This window comes from Mytilus californianus, unplaced genomic scaffold (assembly GCF_021869535.1).
Source record: "Mytilus californianus isolate M0D057914Y unplaced genomic scaffold, xbMytCali1.0.p SCAF_4, whole genome shotgun sequence".
Taxonomy (NCBI): Eukaryota; Metazoa; Mollusca; class Bivalvia; order Mytilida; family Mytilidae; genus Mytilus; species Mytilus californianus.
In genome coordinates this window covers 72,623,223-72,647,082 of record NW_026262690.1, presented here as the reverse complement: position 1 = coordinate 72,647,082, position 23,860 = coordinate 72,623,223, and the positions used below count along the sequence as shown (strand labels likewise).

The 23,860-nt window shown below is 32.8% G+C and overlaps 1 protein-coding gene across 2 annotated transcripts; it reads right to left on the bottom strand.

The window, feature by feature from the left end:
* Positions 1 to 1,448: 1,448 nt before the first annotated feature.
* On the bottom strand, positions 1,449 to 22,014 carry LOC127738481 (uncharacterized). 2 transcript variants are annotated; one of them, XM_052249753.1, is made up of 12 exons: positions 21,868 to 22,014; positions 20,060 to 20,177; positions 19,307 to 19,440; positions 17,498 to 17,585; positions 14,145 to 14,272; positions 12,889 to 12,979; positions 8,884 to 9,041; positions 7,920 to 8,060; positions 7,022 to 7,204; positions 6,043 to 6,213; positions 5,328 to 5,471; positions 1,449 to 1,615 (listed from the first exon to the last, which is right to left on the bottom strand). In XM_052249753.1, the coding sequence occupies exons 1-12, from the start codon at positions 21,902 to 21,904 to the stop codon at positions 1,551 to 1,553; spliced, it is 1,458 nt and encodes a 485-aa protein (XP_052105713.1). In that variant the 5' UTR covers positions 21,905 to 22,014; the 3' UTR covers positions 1,449 to 1,550. The 2 variants fall into 2 exon arrangements, with proteins under 2 accessions (XP_052105713.1, XP_052105714.1); XM_052249754.1 differs by lacking the exons at positions 6,043 to 6,213; positions 7,022 to 7,204; positions 7,920 to 8,060.
* Positions 22,015 to 23,860: the final 1,846 nt, after the last annotated feature.

Below are 23,860 nucleotides of genomic sequence, written 5' to 3'. Positions count from 1 at the left end.
CATTGTAAGCAAATATCTATAAAAAAAATCTTTTGGGCAAAAAAGCTGTAGAATTTCAAGTCATTATTTTTCGTAAATTTTAGTTCTAAAATGACCTACGCTGTTGATTTCTAAGCGTAAGTTAAGGTACGAAGCATACCTAAATATATTTGTGATATCCTCTATCTAAAGTTCAATGGAAAAGATTAAGTAATTTGATGTTATCTAAGGGAAATCATCGTCTTCACAAGAACATAAACTAACAAGATATTTCTAACGTCTTTTTTGCTCTTCTTGAGAAGTCTTTGAATGAATTTTCTTCACACGTATGAAGGAAAAAGTATGTAAGAAATAAAGCACAAGTAGATTCCAATGACTCCATAGGTTTGTCCTTCTGTTTATAAACACGTACATGTCTGTACTTGGACGCTATACACGACAACATACAAAACCTGTAAAAAACTACATAAGAATCCATGAGATCACCCATTTGTGTACCTGTTACTTTAATGTTTTTGTTCCATGACGTTGCTGTAATTTCTATCTTTTTTCAAAGCGTAATGCAAAAGTTCTCACGATCATAACACTTGCAGGGATAGTTTCTACCTTGAGATCCCATTAAAACACAAATTTTACTTTTAACAGTCTAAAAAATTGGCTACAAAATGTAATCGTAAAATTCATCAAATAAAGAATATTTGTAATAATCCCATATAGCCCGACAACGACTACATTTAAACTGTCAAGAAACGACTAGCTTTCAAGAACAACAACTATAACTTGTTATACGGATTTGACTTGATTGTACGTGAATTCCCTAAGGACATCAGGTGTGACTTATGGGGGCAATCGAAATTCATAACTTTAATAAAAAAAAGACACCATGCCCAAAAAAAAATCGACGAAAAGACAAACAGCGATTACAAAATGTTACACAGAAAACTAAACTGAGCAACACGAACCCCATCAAGAACTCAGTTGCTCCGGAAAGGTAAGCAGTTCCTGCTCCACGTGTGTCACCCGTCGTGTGGCTCAAGCAAGTTCAAATCCAGTGGCAAGTCGCATTCGGTAACTTTCGAAGGTGTTATAAATGCATTTTTGAAAATTTGCTTTTTGTCTCTCTTCATTCGGTCTTTTATGATCTATTTTCATTTTTATTTTTACTGTAACCTTTTTTTTAATTCTAAAAAAATATTGTACCTAGCACCCATTCTTTAGTAATGAGAGGTTACAGAAAGCAGCTGCATGAATTCTACAGTTTTAGTGGTATCAAAAGCAGTCCTATATATTTCACCTTACCCCCCCCCCCCCCTCCCCCCCGCTGATACGATACCTGAAGTAAGGAGTTTCTTATTGTTGCTAAAATAAGATGTGATACGATTGTTTATGGCAAAACACATCTAAAGGGTTGTACAACAAACAGTGGAAACACGTGTCGTGAGAGTTTCGTATATAGAGTAAACAAACCGTTAAGAAAATATATTTATTTACAAACTAAATAAAAAAGATTAAATCAACGAAGTGTTAAATAATTAATCACAGACAAAGAAACAAATACAGACTAATAAAGATTAAAACAGTACAAAATACAGCAATACTGCAATACAGAGTGAAGTTGGTCGTGTCTTCATTGCCCCTGAAATAAAAACAAAATATTCTATTTATTAAAGAGGGCAACAATTAACAAAAAGACAAAAAGCACAAAGAACCGATTTAAGGATGTACTTAGGTCAGGTTTTTGAATTTTTGTCCGATGTTCGGACTCCTTGGTTTTTTTCCTACGATACAGGGTAAAATATTTTGCCCCATAACACCCATTTTCTTTTCATATAAGACTTCAATAGCTCATAAAAGGTCATTTACCAAAATTTAAGCCGATTCTAGATTTCTTTTTTTCGATTTGAGACCCAAATAACACCAATGCAAATATGATTAGGTAAAAGTCCGAATCAGCCTTTTCCCGCCATTCAAAAAAGATAAAGATCTCGAAAAGGAGCTCCATAACCTATCAATATTTTTAGCTTATTTTGTTCCTTAACTAATGCTCTTCCGACTTATAGTATCAATTTTAAATTCTAGATGTTTTTAATTTCACCTAAGTACATCCTTAAGTTTACTCGTAATTACTAAACGTTAGGTCAAAGCCAATTCCTACTGCTTAAAGAATAACTATGTTTTTCCCAGATTAAAATATCACATGGATTTAGAGGAAACACAGCATCAACAGCTTGGGGAAAGCATAAACAAGTAGCGAATAAATTGAAGAACTTTTGTTATAAAATCAAATTCTCTGAATTGGAAATAATTAAGATATGACCAAAGACATCCCCTTACGAAGTTCATGACTTTGTAAAAGCACATGAACATTTGACGACGTCAGCTTTGCCTGTAAATTTAGAAAAAAACATATGAATCATTTAGAGAGAATATGTCGTCTGAATATCTGCAGGTATCATTCAAATTATCTATCAAGTCGTGTTACGTTGTGTCTTTTGTGAAGTCTACCCGTATAATGAGATTCATAACAGTAAAGAAACAGATCTGCGAAAAAAGAGTACAGCTCCCCTATGACCATTTGACCGAATACCTTATATTTGTAAAGAATCTTGATGTGTAATACTTTCTTAAAGGGGCACTAGCTGTCAAATTCATGTTCGTCGATTCGACTCAAATTCTCTTATTAGTTTTATAACAATGTAAAACATTTATCCAAATTATAAAAAGTCTAAAATAAACAATTTACAGGACATGGGCTTGATAATATGTAGCTTCGTTTCGTGTGTATTTTAGTCCAGACGCCATCTAATTAACTACCGAGATGACCCCGAAAACAACCGACGGTCAAATAACACGATATAAACATAAATATAAATAGATATATGGACCTCGTGCAAATGGATTTTACTATGTCTGTTTGATTTCAATTTTAAGGTTAAAGAAATAAGTTAATTTTCGATTTTACCTGTATAAGAATGATTTTTTGTGGATCGAATCAGTCAATCAAATGATTTACCTTTGTTTCACTTTCAATGTTGACATTCTTTTCTTTTAATAGCCTAACACGCATCAATCATGCATAATCCATCTCTAGCTAAGTTGTTAAATTCAAGTTTACATGAATACGCATTCAATGAGGTCGAATTATTCACTTGCAAGTGAATAATCATCGATGTTTCGTAGCTTATTTTGACAAAATTGAACGACACTGGCTACTAATAGCGAATTATTATTTCACTATTTCACTTTCATTAATGATTGAAAAAAAAAAAAAAATCATAATTTAATTTTTTTATGTATCTCGTAGCTAGTGTCCCTTTAATAAAAATAACAATAATACAAATGTATATAAATTATGTGCGTCCGAAGCACATTTCTGGACTTACCTTCATCAGGAACGCTCAAACGTAAACATTTGAAAACCAGCCAGGGATGTATAAATACGTAGAAAAGGGGCATACAGAGGTCAAAAAAGAACTTAAACGTTATCAAACAAAAAGTAATGTCTCTTATGTTTCATCAGAACAGTAGTCAGCATTTCTGTGTTGACATGAATTATCATTGATATTGTCATATATATATATATATAATTAACTGTTTACAAAACTTTGAATTGTTCGAAATACCAAAGATTTTCTACCTCAGGAATAGATCAGCTTATTTATAATTGGTAAAACCTTTCGGAATTTTTGGCACTCAATGCTCTTGAACTTCGTAATTTATTTGGTCTTTTAACTTTTTTTATTCGAGCGTCGCTGATGAGTCTTTTGTAGACGGAAACGTGCGTCTGGCATACAAAATCAAAAGCTATGTATCTTTAATGATTTTATATAAGAAAGTCTAAATTGAAAACAACGTTCAAACCTATGATTGCGTTGGATAAAAACCGCAATTTTTATACGTGTGCATGCAAAACAAATTTCTTGGTAGAGGGGTCTAAATACATCACAAACAACATTTTCCAAAAGACCAAAAAAGGTGAAAAAGTATATTTTAACAAAACGCATTTGACTAGCAGGTCGAACAACTGATGTTCTTAAACCCTGCTGACTGCCATTGGCGATTGCCAAATAAACGGATCACAATATGTAACAAAATGGATTTTATATTTAATTTATTACCAAACAGAAAACAATAAACTTGCGGAAAAGATGGTATACAGCAAACATGAGGTGCCAAAATTTGTACACCATATCCGGAATTCGACAATTAATGTCTCTTCAGTAATGTTAGGAATCGAAACGGTATTTGGAAGGCCATATAATTTACCTCAATTTAGGATAGACTCTTGAATTTTGGAAAGAGTCGAAATAGGATGAACGGATCATATAAACCCGAAGGCAAATATAATGCAAGCTCAAACGAAAAAATATAAGAAAGTCTAAATTGAAAACAACGTTCAAACCTATGATTGCGTTGGATAAAAACCGCAATTTTTATACGTGTGCATGCAAAACAAATTTCTTGGTAGAGGGGTCTAAATACAGCACAAACAACATTTTCCAAAAGACCAAAAAAAGTGAAAAAGTATATTTTAACAAAACGCATTTGACTAACAGGTCGAACAACAAATGTTCTTAAACCCTGCTGACTACCATTGTCAAATAAACGGATTACCGATGTCATAAATGGATCTTAATTATAAATTTAATACTAAAAAGTAAACAATAAACTTGCGGAAAAGATGATATACCGCAAACAAAAGGTGCAAAGGTTATTGTACACCACATCCGGATTTCGACAATTAATGTCTCTTCAGTGATGTTAGGAATCGAAACGGTATTTGGAAAGCCATACAATTTACCTCAATTTAGGATAGACCCTTGAATTCTGAGGAGTCACAATAGGATGAACGGATCATATAAACCCGAAGGCAAATATAATACAAGCCCAAACGAAAAAATATAAACAAGCCTAAATTGAAAACAACGTTCAAACCTATGATTGCGTTGGATAAAAACCGCAATTTTTATACGTGAGCATGCAAAACAAATTTCTCGTTAGAGGGGTTTAAATACAGCACAAACAACATTTTCCAAAAGACCAAAAAAAAGTGAAAAAGTATATTTTAACAAAACGCATTTGACTAACAGGTCGAACAACTGATGTTCTTAAAGCCTGCTGACTGCCATTGGCGATTGCCAAATAAACGGATCACCGATGTAATAAATGGATCTTAATTATAAATTTAATACTAAAAAGAAAACAATAAACTTGCGGAAAAGATGATATACATATATATATATATATATAACTAAGAAACTTTTAAATTCCAAATGTTTTGTCGTAGAAATAATGTGAAGAATCATAATATTGAAGTAACTTTTGGATTATTAGAGTACAGATTTTACCAGAATTTTGTGGACCTTTACGAATAGGTTTGGTATCCACAGACAATTTCCTGGTTGATGTTGGATTAGTATTATAATATAGAAAGTCAGTAGTATCCATAGCTGTTATCTTGTCTTTTGTTATTGAGTTAGTAGATTCGTCAACTAGAATAAACAAGTTTTAAAAACAAACAAATTATAGAAATCAGTTAAAATTAATTTTACTGATTTATAATAACTAACCGTCAAATCGTGTTGTTAAATATCTTTACTGTTGAAATGTTTTTTCTTGTTTTTATTATAATACCCCATTCACTTTAGATACTTTTATCATGTATTTATTCAGTAAATTTAATATTTGTATTATGTGTTAAATATTAAATGAGGATGCAAGACATGCAATGATATTTCATGCATATAGCATGTGGGAAATACTCAGTACTATTGACCAAAAGCGTTTTAATTAAGACGAAAAATTCACCACTATAGAAAAGTCATGCGCATAACAATTTTGATAATTTTTTAACCACCAGAAGCAACATTTTACTTTTTTAAAGGTGTAATTAAGATATAGCGTGGTTGTTTTTGTGTGTTGTGTCATGTGTTTTAATGACCTTCAATAAAGGTCTTTTTATTATTCCCTCTTTTCAAGGTTGTCGAAACCTCGTTAGTTTTTGGAAGTTAACAAAGAGCCTCTAACAAGTTCTGTAAAATAAAGAAGAATCAATTTGTGGACCTATTCGAAGAGATTTGGTAGAATAACTTGTTGAATCTGTAGCCTCCACAGACGATCTCCTAGTTGATAATGGATTAGTAGACTCTGGTGAATTAGTATTATAATATAGTAAGTCAGTAGTATCCATAGCTGTTATCTTGTCCTTTGTTATTGAGTTAGTAGCTTCATCAACTAAAATAAACAAGACAGATAAATTATAGTTGAAATAATAGAAATTCGTTAAAATTAATTTCATCTGAAATTTGAATACCGACGGTGAAAAGTATTGTTTATTTATCTTTGTTGTTAAAATGTTTATTCTTGCTTTCATTTATTTATAATGCCTATTCACTTAAGATACTTTTATTTGTAAATATTATTAGCAAATATTATATTTGTATTGTGTATTAAATATTACAGACAGCATTAAGACATTCAATAATAATGAATATCTGTTTCACAGATGACGGGTATGTTCAAATGGTCGTAAAAACAATCCTGTCCTCTTTTCCTCAACAGTGACATCACCGAATTAGACTTATTACCGTATTTGTACTTGCATGAGCAACACGACGGGGTCCACATGTGGAGCAGGATCGGCTTACCCGTCCGGAGCACCTGAGTTTTTGACGGGGTTTGTGGTGCTCAATGTTTGCTTTTCTGTGTCACATTTGGTTATTGCTCTTCCGGAGCACCTAAAATCACCCCTGGTTTTTGGTGGGGTTCGTGTTGCTCAATCTTAAATTTTCTATGTTGAGACTTGTAGGCTATTTTTTGTCTTTATATCGTTCTTCATTATTTTGTCATGGCGCTGTCAGTTTGTCTTCGACTTATGAGTTTGAATGTCCCTTTAGTATCCTCTGCCTTTTTTTCATTGATATGCCATGAATATAGCATGTGGGATATTTTTAGTACTCCTGACAAGCAGCGTATTTTTACAATGAGAGAAAAATTCACAACTATAGAAAAGTCATGCCCATAACAGTTTTAATATTTTTACCAACAGAAGCAACATTTTGCTTTTTGACCGTGTAACTGACGGATGGCGTGGCTGTTTGTATTTTTTGTGTTTTAATGTCCGGAATTGGAGTCATTTTTAAAATGCCCTTCGTTGTTGAACTACTTCTGAAGGTTGTGGACGCCTCAATCGTTTTGTAAGTTAACACAGATCTTCTGGCAAGTTCTGCAAAACAAAGAAGATGTAATGAAGTTTTTCTTACTTCATTAAGAGTTATGAAAAACGGAAGTATCGTATATTTAATTGAGGTATATACCATAACCATGACTACAAATAAACATAATTATACATTTGTTAGTCTCATCAGTATGAAACAATGTTGAAGTTGATATTGAAGTAATTTGTAGAAACGCAAAGTAACCTGAAAAGTTAACAAGTATTTCAATCAAATTAAAACTTTATAAGAATGATTTCTAATATGACGAAGAATATCATTTTGCTTGCAGTCTCACTAAAATCAACTAGACAACTATTATTCACAAATGGTTAGAATATTTTCTCGCATTGAAGTAATTAACTTTCCAATTGGAAACAACAAAAGGTCAATGTATTAATGAAGCAAATGTAAAGACGACCTATTATTAAAGACGAATGCGAGTATAGAGCACACCTAGCGTTATGCTGTTTTGATTTGGAATTTTGATATTTTCATACATTTTGATTGTTTTGACTTTCTGCAAATTTATTTGTTCGTTGTTATACTTTAGTTTGACTGTCTGTAATTTTATATTTCGGTGTTTTGTTTTGGTTTGGTTTCACATTTTGTAATTTTATAAATTTTTTTTTTTTGGTTTAGGATTGGTTTAACTTTCTGTAATTCATAGATTCATTCCATGAAGAATGTTTTAATCAATGAGAATTAAATTGATAAATCTTTTACCTTCATCATGAGTCGTCGTCCTCGCGAAGTTTCCACCGTTTCCAGCTGTTGTTCCTGTTGTAACAAATTTTGTGCTGCTACTGGGCTTTGTTGTACTGGTTTGTTTTGGGCTTGTTTTAGGATGTCTAGTGGTCCTTTGAACTAGTAATACATATATTCTTATCTATTGTTTTATTCATGTTAGAAATGTAAATAAAAATGAAAAACCGCATTTTGACAGGATACACACACACACGTATCAGACATTCTATATTCAATTTGTTATTACCGTTAGTAGAACTGTTAGTGCATGCAAAGTCCCTCTAGCTGGTAATGCATTTTAATCCGATACAAATTGTTAGTCGTGTTACTGTTCTTAGTAAATTATGTATTTATAACTGTATATATAAAGAAATGAAAAAAAAGGTTAGTGCAAGCCGTTTATATACTTTAGTACGTTCAAGTAGAATATATATGGACAATATAATCAACTCTTTTCTGAGTGGTTATACATATAAACATTCATATCCCATTTGTATACGTGTATTCAGGCATTGGATTCTCACCTTCAATGAACTTCATTCAGGATAGATCAAATTCAGATTAACAAATAACTTTGTTTGTTGATAGAAGTATTCGTAATTGCCGTCGTCGTCGTCGTTGCCGATGATGCCGCTACTGCTGATGATGCTGATCATTATGATAATGATGATGATCGATGCTGATGATGCTGATAATGATGATTTTGATGATGAGGATAATGATGATGAACCGAGACATATACAAAATAAGTAATCATAATGGATTGTAAAATATTAAAATATTTCCTAAAGCGTGCAAAGTGGTGAAAGTACAAGCTGCAAAAGGACTTTAAAACGTTTCACCAAGCATTGATTTGTGATTGGTCAAGACAGATTCAGTTTGCTTAGCATAAATTAATAGGTGTAAAAGAGAGTATCTAAATTTTAATTTTTATGTTAATTACCTGTCGTAAGAGCGGCTGGTGTTGAAGCCTTAAATGTGGTAGCTGGCTCGCATCTGGCTTGAGCTTCTGATAATTTTGGTTTGGAATACTTTGCAACTTGTCTGAACTGGGGACAAGGTGATCCTTTCTGAATACAACTGATATACTGCTTGTAGAGGCTAAAACAATAATAAAATTGGAAATAAAAATGGAAATAGGTAATGTGTCAAAGAGATGTGTCATTATTGTTTTGCAATAAGTCTTTTCAAAACTTGTCATCCAGCAAGATAGAAAAAACGCACATCAGAGAGACAAAACATCAACAATAAATTACTTATGAGTCTTTTGTAGACGAAACGCGCGTCTGGAGCACACTATTTTAAGCCTGATATCTATGAGGAGTTTATTTATATACCAAACGCGCGTTTCGTCTACTCGTGTCTCAAACAGTGGAAACCACAAATCAATTACGAAGTTGACTTGGCTAACTCTTTGAATGCCCCTTTTGATCACAAACCCCCTAATGTGCCTACGTATTCATGCATCACTGGTGTTCAAATGTTTAGGTTTGACCTTTCATCATGAAGGCAAACCAAGGATAGCGCTTAGAACGCACGAAATTGACAAAGTGTTATATTTTTTGAAGAGTATTGAAAACCAAGTTCCAAAACGATGTGCCAAACCTTACTGTGATAATCTTTGCCTCGGGGTAGAACAAACTTAGTGTTTTGAATGAATAATGTTTTCATTTTGGAGCCAAATGAAGACAACTTTGGTCTTAGAATACTAATCACATTTCTCTATTGTCAACATTATCAGTAACATTTTTGTGTTTTTTGCAATAGATAGCTCGTTTTGTCTTAAATAGTTTATTGTTTTGTTTTAAATTAATGCTTGAAATATCGATTATTTCCGCAGGTGTTTACTTACAAACTATTTGTTTGTAGCATTTTCAATTAACTTAGTTCTTTGGATATTGTTCAGTTACCGACATTATTAAGAACTACTTTATCCAATATCCCACTGAGTGTGACTTTTGACTAAGTCATGGATGAAATGACGAGGACGTACACCGATGCTCAGCACAATTGTAAGTCTCGCACAGTACCACTGCTGGTTGACGATTCTTTACCGAGGGTATCACCAGCCCACTAGCCAATACAATGATATTAATACTGTCATTGTCTGTAAATCATCTGTTTATAAAAGTTGAATTATTCGCAACTATGAAGGTATTTGTACACAAAGGCATACGTACATTACCTTAGCAAGATTTGACAATTTTGAATTTTGAATTTTAGTTTCATTGGAGCACCACTGATGAGTCTTGTGTAGACAAAATGTGCGCCATTATAATCCAATTATGTTTGATGAGTGTTCACACTAAGTAATAAATGTCAAACTCTGTAAAAATGTCACATTGACATTATGGTAATTTGAGATCTACGGCAGAGTAAAACCATCACTTGTAAATTGAGAGATTAAGATGCTGTTATACATGGTGGTGACATTGAAACTTTGTCGGTGTACATGATCTAGCTCATTCATGCATTACTATACCCTGTTAATTTTCTTAATACATAAGATTGAGAATGGAGGAATGTGTCAAAGAGACAACAACCCGACCAAAGAGCAGAAAACAGCCGAATTTCACCAATGGGATTTCAACACAGCGAGAAAATCCCGCACCCGGAGGCGTGCTTCAGCTGGCCCCTAAACAAAAATGTGTACTAATTCAGTGATAATGGACGTCATACTAAACTCCAAAACATATAAATGAACTAAAATTAAAAATCATACAAGACTAACAGAGACCAGAGACTTCTGACTTAGGACAGGCGCAAAAATGCGGCGGGATTAATATAAAAAAGAAGATGTGGTATGATTGCCAATGAGACAACTCTCCACAAGAGACCAAATGACACAGAAATTAACAACTATAGGTGACCGTACGGCCTTCAACAATGAGCAAAGCCCATACCGCACAGTCAGTTATAAAAGGCCCCGAAATGACAATGTAAAACAATTCAAACGAGAAAACTAACGGCCTAATTTATGTACAAAAAATGAACGAAAAACAAATATGTAACACAAAAACAAACGACAACCACTGAATTACAGGCACATACATACAGAATGTGGCGGGGTTATACATGTTAGCGGGATCCCAACCCTCCCCCTAACATGGGACATGTTTTGTGAGATCTCAACCCTCCCCTTTACCTCTAGCCAATGTAGAAAAAAACAAACACACAGCAATACGCACAGTAAACCTCAGATTAAAAGAAGTCCGAGTCCGATTTCAGAATAGGTGACAAAAGAAACTAAGCAAAATGACAATGATACATAAATTAACAAAGGACTACTAGCAGTTACTGACATGCCAGCTCCTGACCTCAATTAAACTGATTGAAAAAGAGGGACGAAAGATACCAGAGGGACAGTCAAACTCAATAGATCGAAAACAAACTGACAACGCCATGGCCAAAAACAAAACGACAAACAAACAAATAATAGTACAGATGACACAACATAGAAAACTAAAGACTAAGCAACACTAACCCCACCAAAAACTGGGGGTGATCTCAGGTGCTCCGGAAGGGTAAGCAGATCCTGCTCCACATGTGGCACCCGTCGTGTCGCTTATGTTATTACAAATCCGGTAAATAGTTTAATTCGGTAGGTCACATTCGTGAAAAGGTAAGGGTATTGTAGTAACGACATAAGGAACATATCCAATATCATCAGTGAAACGGTTATTCCATAACGGTCAACCAACTCGTGATGGCGTCCGTAAAATTTACGAAGGGATGATTTCAACTTCACCTATTTGGAACTCATGGTTTAATAGCTTCCTTGTGAGCAGCAATCCTCTATCAAGGAAATCATGATAGGAAATACGGGAATATCGTATCAATTGGGAGATATGAAAGATAATGTTTTCATTATATGAAAATCAATCACAATCCCTTCCGTTAGGGGTTTAGTATCATACCATCATAAAATATATGAGAAAAACATAACCCGTATCATGCCAACAACTGGTTTTAGAATAAATGTGTAACGATGCAAAGACCCTATGAGTGAATCAGTATTAATACCAAAATATGCCAACTTTTATGACCTGACAACAGTATCGTAACTATATCCCTTCTTAATAAGTCTGTTTAAAGGTTTGGTTGGCTTTTGAGGTGAATAGACTTATTTCAATTCAAATCGACCAACTGCTTTCATATATAACAAAGAGTTTTACACCTTGTCGTGTTTACCATACCAAACACATAATCAAAAGTATCGTAAAACAGGAACAAGATATCTGAAAAAAAGTATTAACAAAAATACCGAACTCTAAGGTAAATTCAAAAGGGGGGAATTCAATAAAACCTGACAAAATTAAACGTTAGATTATATCAACCAACGGAACGAATAGAAAACAACTCTCATAATCCTGATTTGATATAGGCATTTCCGAAGAATATGGTGGCTAAACCTGGTTTTATAGCTAGCAGGCAGGACCAAAGACTTCATACACGTTAGTAGTTATCACTAACAAGCATTAGACTAGATATGGAGTAATTCTGTTTAGCATGACCGAAAATGCTATGTTCATGCTCATGCTCATAAGTTTTATCATTATCAAGCTGATGACATTATACGAAGTCATTCTGTTTAGTAGAACATAAGAAAATTGTGACAAATTTATTGGTTGGATGAACGGACATGTAAACAGACGAAAGGATAGTTAAGGGGAATGCAATTTAGTGCCATTCCTAGAGTGGTGGTGTAATTCGCTTAAGCTCAATATATATGCAGAATGTGTTTTTTTTTTCAATTGAAACTTCCTCTTTAAGATCGAAAATATTAACCCTGATGAACGTTGATATTAAGTGAAAATTGATCGTGAAGCATATACACACACAAAATGATAAACTGGATAAAGAAACCATCTATCGTTATGTTAATCTTTCTCTATCCGTCACTAAACTTTTAAATGGCATAAAATAACTTTAACTATTTTAAGCTTACTTGCAGTCAGCAAAACCATTTCCGCTTGATCTCGTGAACTTACTGTTGCATCCGTCTATTATTTGTTTTGTTTTGTCAATTGACGAACAACCTGTAACATTCCTAAGTTATTTGTATACAGAGAAACTGGATATTTCATAAATATTCTTATTCACTACATATATTTTAACGGAGAAATTATGGTAAGGTCCATTACTTAAACTAGAGAACCGCAAATATTATATATATACTGAATTACATTTTGCAGGTGTTAAATATCAGTAATAATATTTTCAATTTTGTGTACTGCATTATTTTACTTTAGGTTGCAAACATTTTTTTGTGTAAAAAAATTGCTCATATATTATTTTACTAAAACTATCCATAAGTGAAAAAGAACTTTTGGAATATATATGTGTATTATGACATTTTCTACGGTTATCGCTACTCCAAGTATTTGCACTTAAGGGACCTAAGCATATTATCCAAATTATTTATCAACAAAATTAACATAATTTTGGAAGGATAGAGCTATTTGTAATTTCAAAAAGTGATTCTTATCATACTTCCGTTTAATGACAAGTCACAAATTGGTTCGAATCATTTATTTTCATACATTTCAATTTATAATTTTTTTTTTGAGGTTGCATTATATTTTGTATTTATGTTTTTGTTTTGTCAATCGTGTTGTATGCCTTTTTTAATTTTACGTTTGTGACTGCCATTTGACATCTTAAGATTTGTTAGATAGAAAGGCCATGATAAAGGAAAGTAATTAATATTAATTAATGAACGGGTACCTAGCATGATGTTTTATGCCTTTCTGCAGCTTATGGTTCCTTATTATCCCCTGATATCTTCTTCAAGTATAATGTCTCTAAAACTTGTTCACAAATAGTGGACGAAGATACCAAAATATCGTAAGAAAAGAAGGAAGTGATAAAAAAAGGTTACATGTTAAAACCGGTTACATTTTTTTTTCTGTTTTTTCAGGAATTTGTTATAATGTGACTGTTGTTGGTTGATATCTGTCATATTTGTTTTTCTTTTTTGCTGTAGCATAAATCAGGCCATTGTCTTTCTCTTTTGAATTGTTTCACATAATGTCACCCCGGGTCTTTTATAGCTTACTATTCGGTGTGAGGTTTGCTCATTGTGAGAGGCCGTGCGGTGACCTGCAATTGTTCAAATTGTTGTTCTTTGGTCTTTACGTATGATTCACCGTTGTCTCATTGGCAATTATTCTACATAGATATTTATTACTTCAGTATAGTTACCTGACTGGCAGATTGTTTGAACAATAAGTCTTACATCACCAGACAATCCAGACAGGAATAACTCGTCTCGAAAGGAACATGTCTTCAGTTTCGTGTCCACACACGTTGTTTTTATATTGTTGTAATGACTAAAATTTAATTAAGTCCATCAAAGTAATTAATTGTACATTATGACACAGATATTTAACTACTTCGCATACCACATATTGCCCTTGGACACACACATTCATTACAACGTAAAGGGCGATTAGTCATTTTCCAGTCTATTCCTATTATACTACCTTTAAAGGAGAATGTTTTATGGTGCTAATACTATCTATAGTTGTCATTGAGCCAATATTCACAATTTAGCTAATAAGATATTAATGATGTCATATTCCTATTTCTTGTAACATATTTGCTTACGGTACTATCATATAAGACAAATTATCGGTTAGTTCACTTTTCCTTATTAAATGTTTCAGACATTTACACTACCTCATTTCGAAAAGTCTATTTGTGTTGGACACACAATTTTGTCCATACGACAATACTATTAACAACTGTCATACATGTGGGAGGTTTAGCTAGCTATAAAACCGGATTAAACCACCATTTTCGGAAAATGCCTGTACCAAGTCAGGAATATGACTGTTATTTTCTATTCTTTCCGTTAGCTGATATAGTCGAGCATTTGGTTTTGTCAGGTTTCAATGACCATTACTTTTCCAAATTTACTTTGGAGTACTTTGGAGTTCTGTATTTTATTCTTAAATACTTTTTAGTGGCATTTCTTTCTGACCAAAATTTGGGTTGTAAATTTCACTATTTGTGTGCGTCCTTTTGTTCATCGGTCACTATTATCAACTTGTTTTTCTTTTGTTCGTGTGGGGTCCTCTGGGTTTCGAATTTGATTTTTACATGGAAGGTTCCGTATCTATCTACCTTTTAAAAGACCTATATAACCATATAACCAACTCTCATAAAAATTGTCAATTCAAATTGACAGTAGAGTATATATGTAGGGTCAACTTCACATAATGAGAATGAAAAAGTCTTATCAAGTGTGAGAGCGTTCTGTCATACAGTCTCAGAGGAATTGCGTTCACTTAGTGTGATTGTGTAACAATAGTGTTAAAATGTTTTAAAAAAATTGTCAACTTCCCATTATTTCCATAAAAAAAGTCAAATCAAAGTGACTGTTTTAGTATGGAAAAACCGCTAAATATGATGACGAACAAGCCTTCCAAATATCAGAGCTTTATGTCAAACGATATCAGAAGAGTTGCGTTAATGAGGTGTCATTGTGGCAGGATAGTGAATATAAAAAATGAATCAAATATTTCCCGTAAAAATAGTCGTATCAAAATGACTGTACAATATGGTCAACTACATATGGTGACACACAATCCTACCAAGAACGAGGACTTTCTTTATAACGGTACCAGAAGAGTTGCGTTCGCACGGTGTCATTTTGTTAGAATAATCTAGAAATTGTCTCAAAGTCCTAACTCCCTTAATATTAGATTAACAGTAGAATAAGGCCAAGATAATATGATCACAAATAATCATTTCAAGTATGCAATTTTTCTGTTAATTAAACGGTCTCTTGAATATTTTTTTATTTCGGCGAAGACTATTACTATATCACCGTGGCGTGAGCGGCGGGTAACGTTTAGACTTAGTGTGTCGACATATTTAGCGTCTCCTACTTCGGATGCATCGTCCGCTAGCGACTAAATTAAAAATGACACGACGAGGAATAGGACACGATCGAGTAAATTTATCTGAATAGATGACTTTTCAGGTGTTTTCATATGTAAGATAACAAAAATAGGTCTATCGTGATTTGAAGCACATTCATCAAATAATGTCTTTTTGATGATGATCGGGGCTATTATATTTGGTAATCCTAATCGGTAAACAAATAATGTAACTGAAAAAGACCCAATTAACGCAAAATTCAAACACGAAAACTTGTAAATAAAAATATCCAGGGACCCTATGTCCCATTGTATGGTACATGTGTAAAAATGTTTAGACTATAATGTTCACACTATACGGACTTCATTAACAGAGTTATGCTCCTGACGAAGAAAACGAATGAAATCGACTCGATCTACATAAGTTTTACGGTCACCATCAATCATTGGTTGACCAATACGGTGTGTCTGTGTCTCGGCTCACTAGCGATATGTTTTCGCTGTCTTATATTTTTAGATACCATACGGGTCACATAATCTGTAAATTTACCGATTGTGACTTATTTCCGATTGTGACATTTCGACTGAGTGTAGATTTTTTTGCATAGCAGGAAACACTAACCCGGACGACGCATTCAGTCACGCTTCTGTTGGAGTTCATGCAATGCTTCCACTGGTAAATCCGGATATGCTTCCATCATAAAACAAATGGTTTTACTCCCGCTCATAGTGGATAATCCAACCATGAAGTTTGTAAACATTCGCGTTTGCCAATCTCTGTATCGATTAACGCCCATCGTTTGACATGAGAATGAAAATAACACTTTATAAATTTGAAACGCCCGAAGCGCTTTTCTTGATTAGTTTTCATTAGGAACGACCAAATCAAAAAAATTGAAAGCCAAGGGGGTGTATAAACTAAATACCTAAGTACATGATGATTTTTACCACGATTTCACAGTGGAAATGTGAAAGTGCGTATCGGATAAAAGTTTTTGGTTAAAGTAGTATTCCTTACTTTAAATTTAGTATACATATTATTTGTCATATGATTTTTTTGAATGTTATTCCAAATTAGGACATGACATCCTGTGGACACAGATTCTTGTTTTCAACTTAAAAATGTCAAATACAAAATTGAAATATGAAATATATCAGTATAAGATAACTGTTCTTTGTGCTGCAGTATATTTTCATGTATTACAAAACACAAGATAACACCCTTGATCCAACCTCATTATATGTCTAATGATGCAACCATCATGCACACTAAGACACACAGTCACAAGGTATAGACTTTTTTTCACTTGTCTAATCGAGTAAGTGCATTAGAGATTTTGGTTGTCCGAATGTTATCTTAATTGTTCCGGGCAATCGGACAGCATTTATTATCAAACCATGCTGAGTTCTGTCCATGGGTTACAGTTGCATTGACGATTACCCCGCATTTATTTCTGTTCATATCTAAACTTATGTTTTTTTTTCAAAAGTTATTTATGAAAACTAACATTACAAATTAATTTCATATGTAAAGAGAGCAATTGAAAGAGGCAATGATCTGCTCAAGGTTTAATCAAAATAATAACCTAAGCCATCAAGTCTAAATATATTGTACTGTTTGGCTGACAGAGAAAATTCATTGAAAATGTGGAGTAAATGTAAATAACTTACCTGCAGAATTGAGAATACCCCGATTTTTGTATCGTGTCATACTTTATTAAATCTTGACATATTTTGACATCGTCCAATTCCGGACAGTCTACAAAAAACGGAAAAAATTTAAAATGAAAGATGGTTTATATTTTTGTGAAATGTTTTGCCATTCAACTTCACAACGTAATGTCATGAAGATGCTAACAACTCTCAATCACTAAGCCCCCTAAAAAAGAAATAGAAAAATACAAAAACAAAAAGATGAAAAGGTTAAAAAAATACCCAGGAAAATCAAATATTAACGGTAATTGACTAAATTGTTTGGTTCGCCGTTTTTTTCTACTGCAATGCTATTTTTTTTTTATGTCTATTTGATGTCTATTAACCTAATTTCGTTTGCGATCTTACTGAACAAATTAACGCAAGATAAAGATAAGGATCAGATTTTTCAAGGCACGTCTAGTGTAATAGCTCATAAAATATTTATGTATTTATACGTCCTTGACTTTCAAGGACACGACGGGTGCCACATGTGGAGCAGGATCTGCTTACCCTTCCGGAGCACCTGAGATCAACCCCAGTTTTTGGCGGGGTTCGTGTTGCTCAGTTTAGTTTTCTGTGTTGTGTTTTGTGTGCTGTTGTTTGTCTGTTGATCTTTTTCTTTTTTAGCCATGGCGTTGTCAGTTTACTTTCAACTGATGAGTTTGAATGTCCCTGTGGTATCTTTCGGCTTTCTTTTTCAAATTTCTGGGATCGAGCTTTCATGATGAAGGTAAATCCAGAAAAGCATTCGAACGCAACATATTAATAATAATTGCTATTTTATTGTCAGTGATCATAGCTAATTTCTGAAAGCGTTGACCAATAAATCAGATTTCCATTTTGTGTCTCATTTTTTATTTGAACCCCCATTGCGATTTTTGCATACATTCTGGTACACATAACAGAAGATGACATACGGTTAAAGGATTAATGAAAAAAAACATAAGTCGAGGATAAACAGATACCATTAACAAAAGACGAAGGAAGACGAGAAACAAATAGTTGTTATCAAAATACTACTCCATACACTAAAAGGCGACGAGTTCGACATAATTGAACTCATCTGTGACAATCAAATCATGATGGCGTTCGAAGGACGAAGAGATGGCTTCAATTTCACCATTATGAACCTTTGGATAAATCATTTCCTTGTAAGTAGCAACTTTCTATCAAGGAAATACAAAGAGCTAGAATAACGTTTCATTTGTAGAGGAGATAAATTTACTATAAATTCAGATTCTGCTGTTTTATGTTAACATAGAGGTAGAAAGTTCACCATGGGAAAATTGAAATGATCTTTTTTGTCGTAAATTTTATTTCTCAACCGACCATCATTGTTTATTTATAGATGTAAATCAAGATATAAAGAAAGGTAACTTTTATTTGTGGTATCCTTTATTTCACGTTCAATGAAAGATGCGATCAACGTGGTCACCAAACTTTGAATATTTCAATTAGGGGACATCATTTATATTGTGAACGTGAAATAAAGAAAAATGTTAGCTAAATTTCATTCTTCCTGAAAAGCACCTAATTTTTCTACATGATGTTTTCCAGAAACGAAAAAAAGGATTAATTCTGTGCGGAGAAGAGCACAGTTGGGAACCGAAAGACGACTATCTGTTGAATAACAGGTCCACCAAAAGTATAGACATCAAATCAAGCATCTTGTTGATGTCATTCTTGGATATTTTATTCGCATCAATCAATATTTTACAAAAGATTTGATATATAATCAGCTACAACATATGAGATTTGGATTTTTCGTCAATTATTATAACAAACCTTGGAGACAATGATTTCGAGCTTTAATTTTTAAAGCTCTATAGGCAGAATACTCGGATTCATGTCCACCAAGCCCACACTTTAATACAGCGTTATTTTCACACTTTTGTAATTTACTCTTGCCTACTATGTTCCTGTAAAAGAAAAATCAAGTATATCTATATAAGTTATTTGAATCTGAGTATGTATTTACAAATATCAGTACCCTTTTCTTTGAAAAAAAAAAGATTTCTCAGTACATAAAACGATAAAGGTAATGAGTAAATAAAATGCATGCCAGTCACATATACTAGTACTACGAATGTTTCAACGACATATAATATACACGAGGGCCTCGAAATTAAAAGGAGGACGGAGTAACGGTTATGCTTACGGTTATTTGTTTTGGTGGACGGTTTACCAACTGGTGATTGCTTCCTAGTAACTCACTAATCCATTACATTTATAATGGACAAAGTGTTTAATCCTACTTCATTAATATATACCTGTCGCAAGCCAGGATCCTCATTAGTGTTTGTCGTTAATTGCATTTAATTGTTATTTATGTTTTAGTTTTTGACTTTGTTCATAGTGTCTAGATCTGTTTTTGAAGACTGTATGTTGCCCATTTGATAACTTTGTAGTTGGGTTGATATGTCATTGAATGATATCCCACATCTCATTAAACAACCAATGAGAACATATGATTTAAAAGCATATTTTTTCAGAATGCATATATAGATGTATAAAATGCTCATTTTAAGATAAACTCACAGGCAAAGAGGAATCATAACTGAAATAGCATTGCTCTCACGTGTGACATTGAAAAATTCTTCTAACTGAAGTGTACAGTTATTTAAAAGCGAACAAGTTTCAATTCCAGCAAGTGAATCTGAAATAGTGTTACATAGTAATGTACAAGGTAAAATAGACATTAACTTTGGTAGTGCACAAAGAATAATTCCCCATGTCATTGGTGGTCTTAATTTATTACGTTTTGTGTTTTTTATTGATAGTCTATAGAGAAACAAATCCAGGCTAATCAGGGAATTTGATTAGTTACCTTGACTGGGGATATACCCTGTGAACAATAAAGAAGACCATTAAGGGAATTAATGTTGAAACCAGGGTACTCCCGTATGATATAATTGTTATTTTTGACTTCATGTGGGGTATTTCCTCATATAACCTGTCTGTGCTGTATATCCCCTTTTCTTGACTACACAGGGGATATAAAACACTGCCATGGAATATGAGCTCATATCCCATGTTAATATCTTGAATAAAATATATACTTTTGGCGAATAAGATGTATGCATACATATAGAATAGACACTTATGTTTTTGGTTTTTTATTAACATATGGTCCAAATCCCCATAATTCACTATAACGATTACCAAAACCCAATCGAAATATTTTACATTATCCATACTATAGATTAATTACACCTGAATTCAACAGAAAGCGGGAAGGGGATATGAAATGAATAATGACATTTCCTAGATATAAAAAAAAAATAATGACATTTCCTAGATACAAAAAAAAAAAAAAATGGCATAAACATTATGATATTCCTGATTTGTAACAAGGAAATAGAAACATATTGATTAAACTAGTTTTAACCATCAATCGTTCCCTTTTTTATTGTTATCAGTAGACAACAAAAATACATTTGAAAATTCACTTGAATTATCTATTATCAAAACAAACATTACAAGACATAAACACATTTGTGTATAAAGTGCATACATTTGACTATATGGTAGAAACCGTTATATACTACAGTCGAAGGTTTTAATAGTACGTGAACATCCTTACTGTAGGATTTAGTCAAATTGCTATAAGAACAGGTTTATAGATATAAGAAGATGTGGTATGAGTGCCAATTAGACAACTCTCCATCCAAGTCAAAATTTATAAAAGTAAACCATTATAAGTCAAAGTACGGTCTTCAACACGGAGCCTTGGCTCACACCGAACAGCAAGCTATAAAGGGCCCCAAAAATTACTAGTGTAAAACCATTCAAACGGGAAAACCAAAGGTCTAATCTATATAAAAAAACGAGAAACACTTATGAACCACATAACCCACCCTTTTCTTCGGAAAATGCCTGTACCAAATCAGGAATATGACAGTTGTTTCCCACTCGTTCCGTTGGTTTATAACATTTGATTTTATTCAGTGTTTGTTGAATTCCCCTTTTTTAATTTATCTTGGAGTTAGGTAAATTAGTTGCAATGCTCTTCTGTTTGTTCAGACTGATATATCGTTATATAGATGGAATTATATCGGAAGATTTCTTGTACATAGCTGTTATCTACCACTTGGAATTATTCATAAAAAGCCGTGACAGCCAATGACAATATTTTTTATCTTGGAAAGAGTCATTGTTTAGATTTATATAACATTAGATGGCCTTCAAATATTATACATTAAACTATACAAATATAGGAAACATCAATTTCCTTGTTACTTCCGTAGTTTTTAGTCTAATTTTAGTTGTCCAATTGTTTAATATCTTTTTTAAAATATCTTTAATAATAATAAGAACAAATTAAATAAAAAGTTTAAAATACTTACACAATAGCACAGAAAATATAATTACAATTGAAGCCATCTTTCACATTTGAATATAATTTCATTAAGTAATTAGCTGGAAAATCACATGTATACCTCGTTTCCGTCCTCCTATGCTGTTATTTGAATTGACGGAAACTTATCACTTTAGGAGATAAAAAACTGTACAATCGTGTGAAAGGGTCATTACGGTTGAATCCATCATACACTTGAAGAAGATACAAGTAGTTGTCTGTTGGTTTAAAATTAATTAATATAGCTCACTGTATGTAGTATAAATGAATATTGTTTTTGATGCCTACCTATACTGGTATTGAGATCCGAGTTTTAAAATGTATGCAACTAGATGTACGTAATACATCTCATTTCTATGAAGTAAGTATATATAATTAACATTTAAAAAATGTTTTACATTGAATACATTACATACAAACACATTTTTTGATAATTCTGAACTCTTAATATTATAATGTTCGTGCGTCCGAAGGGATTTTCTGGATTTATCTTCATCAAGAAGGCTCAAAACCAAACTTTAGAAACGTCATATGTACTGTAACTTATATCATTAAAAAAAAAATAATAATTGTAACTGTTGTCCATAAAAGTAATCAGACCTTTACACAGCATGCTATATTTGGTCATTAAATAGACAGCACACATGTAATTTTGCTAATGGACTGGCGCTCACATGAATCATTTAAATGATAATTTTTCTAGAAATCATATTTTCTCTCTCTTTATAATTTTTTTTTATATTATTTTAATAAAAGCTTATATCTCAATTCTTCAAGTATATAAGATATAAGGGCAATGTAAGAAAATATAAACTATTTTAATGGGGTTTAGCCATTAGGCGAAGGGCGAGGTTTAGAGAGGGTACAAGTTCGTGCCAAATTACCCCTTAAAAAATAATATTTTCAGACAATTATACCCATAAAAGTCTTTACACAACAAAATTCTATTTCCGTCCATGATTTTGACGGATAAATGACATTGTACATAATATCACTTTATACTAAATACAGGAAATAAAGGGGAAATAAAATGGCAATAGTTTTCCTTATTGTTTAATCATATGGACTAGTTTCCTGTAACAAGATCTTGTACATGTACACACTTAACTTTAAAAAAAAGTGGTCTGAGATAACTGTTTGAGCATAACTGATGAGACTTTGCTCATGTACACAGAAAGTTCATGCCGCCAAAATGATCAGAGGTGGTTTCAAATTCAGGTGAGTTTATTTCACTTTAGGGCCATTGTCAATAAAATTCCTCTATCTGTACTAAAGCTCAATACACAACAACTTGATAAGTTAGTGTACTAATCAGTTGAGATAAGATTATCTTGTAGTTCTAAACTTGTAGTCGAATTGTGAACGTCAATTGGAGGCCCAAAACAGCCATTTTGAAAACATTTTGTTGAATTTCGAGTATCTAACAAATAAACGAATCCTTACCAAAACAAACACAATATTAGAAGTAAAGATATATGTATTGTCTTTCAGAAACAAAGTATATGATGCAGGTTAAAGATGTCCTTCTCTGCAACATTTTATTATGAACTTTTTTTATAACCATTCTATTGAAGACATATGTTGCCTTGCACAGTCATTCAGCATATCACAAAGGATAAGGGATACTAATGCAAAAGTCTTTCTTAACCATTCAATTTGATTTGCATTTGCTGTGGGATTCTCTAACTACATTGTGAAAAAAGTTTACTCATAAAAGTTGTAAACACTGCTCATTTAAAGAAGTTGATGTTCCAAACTTGGAAACTTTCTTTGAGTTCAATTATGTATGTGAGAAATGTACAAAACATATACTAGTATATTTAATATTACGAATGAATCTGTTGATGAGAGAAACAGAAAATCGTAATAATCAATTTTTATTAAATAGTCGTCGTGACGACAAATAACATAACAAGAAAAGGTCAACAACACGAGAAGATAACATCAGAAATATATGAATTTTCTGAATCTTCATTTTAAAT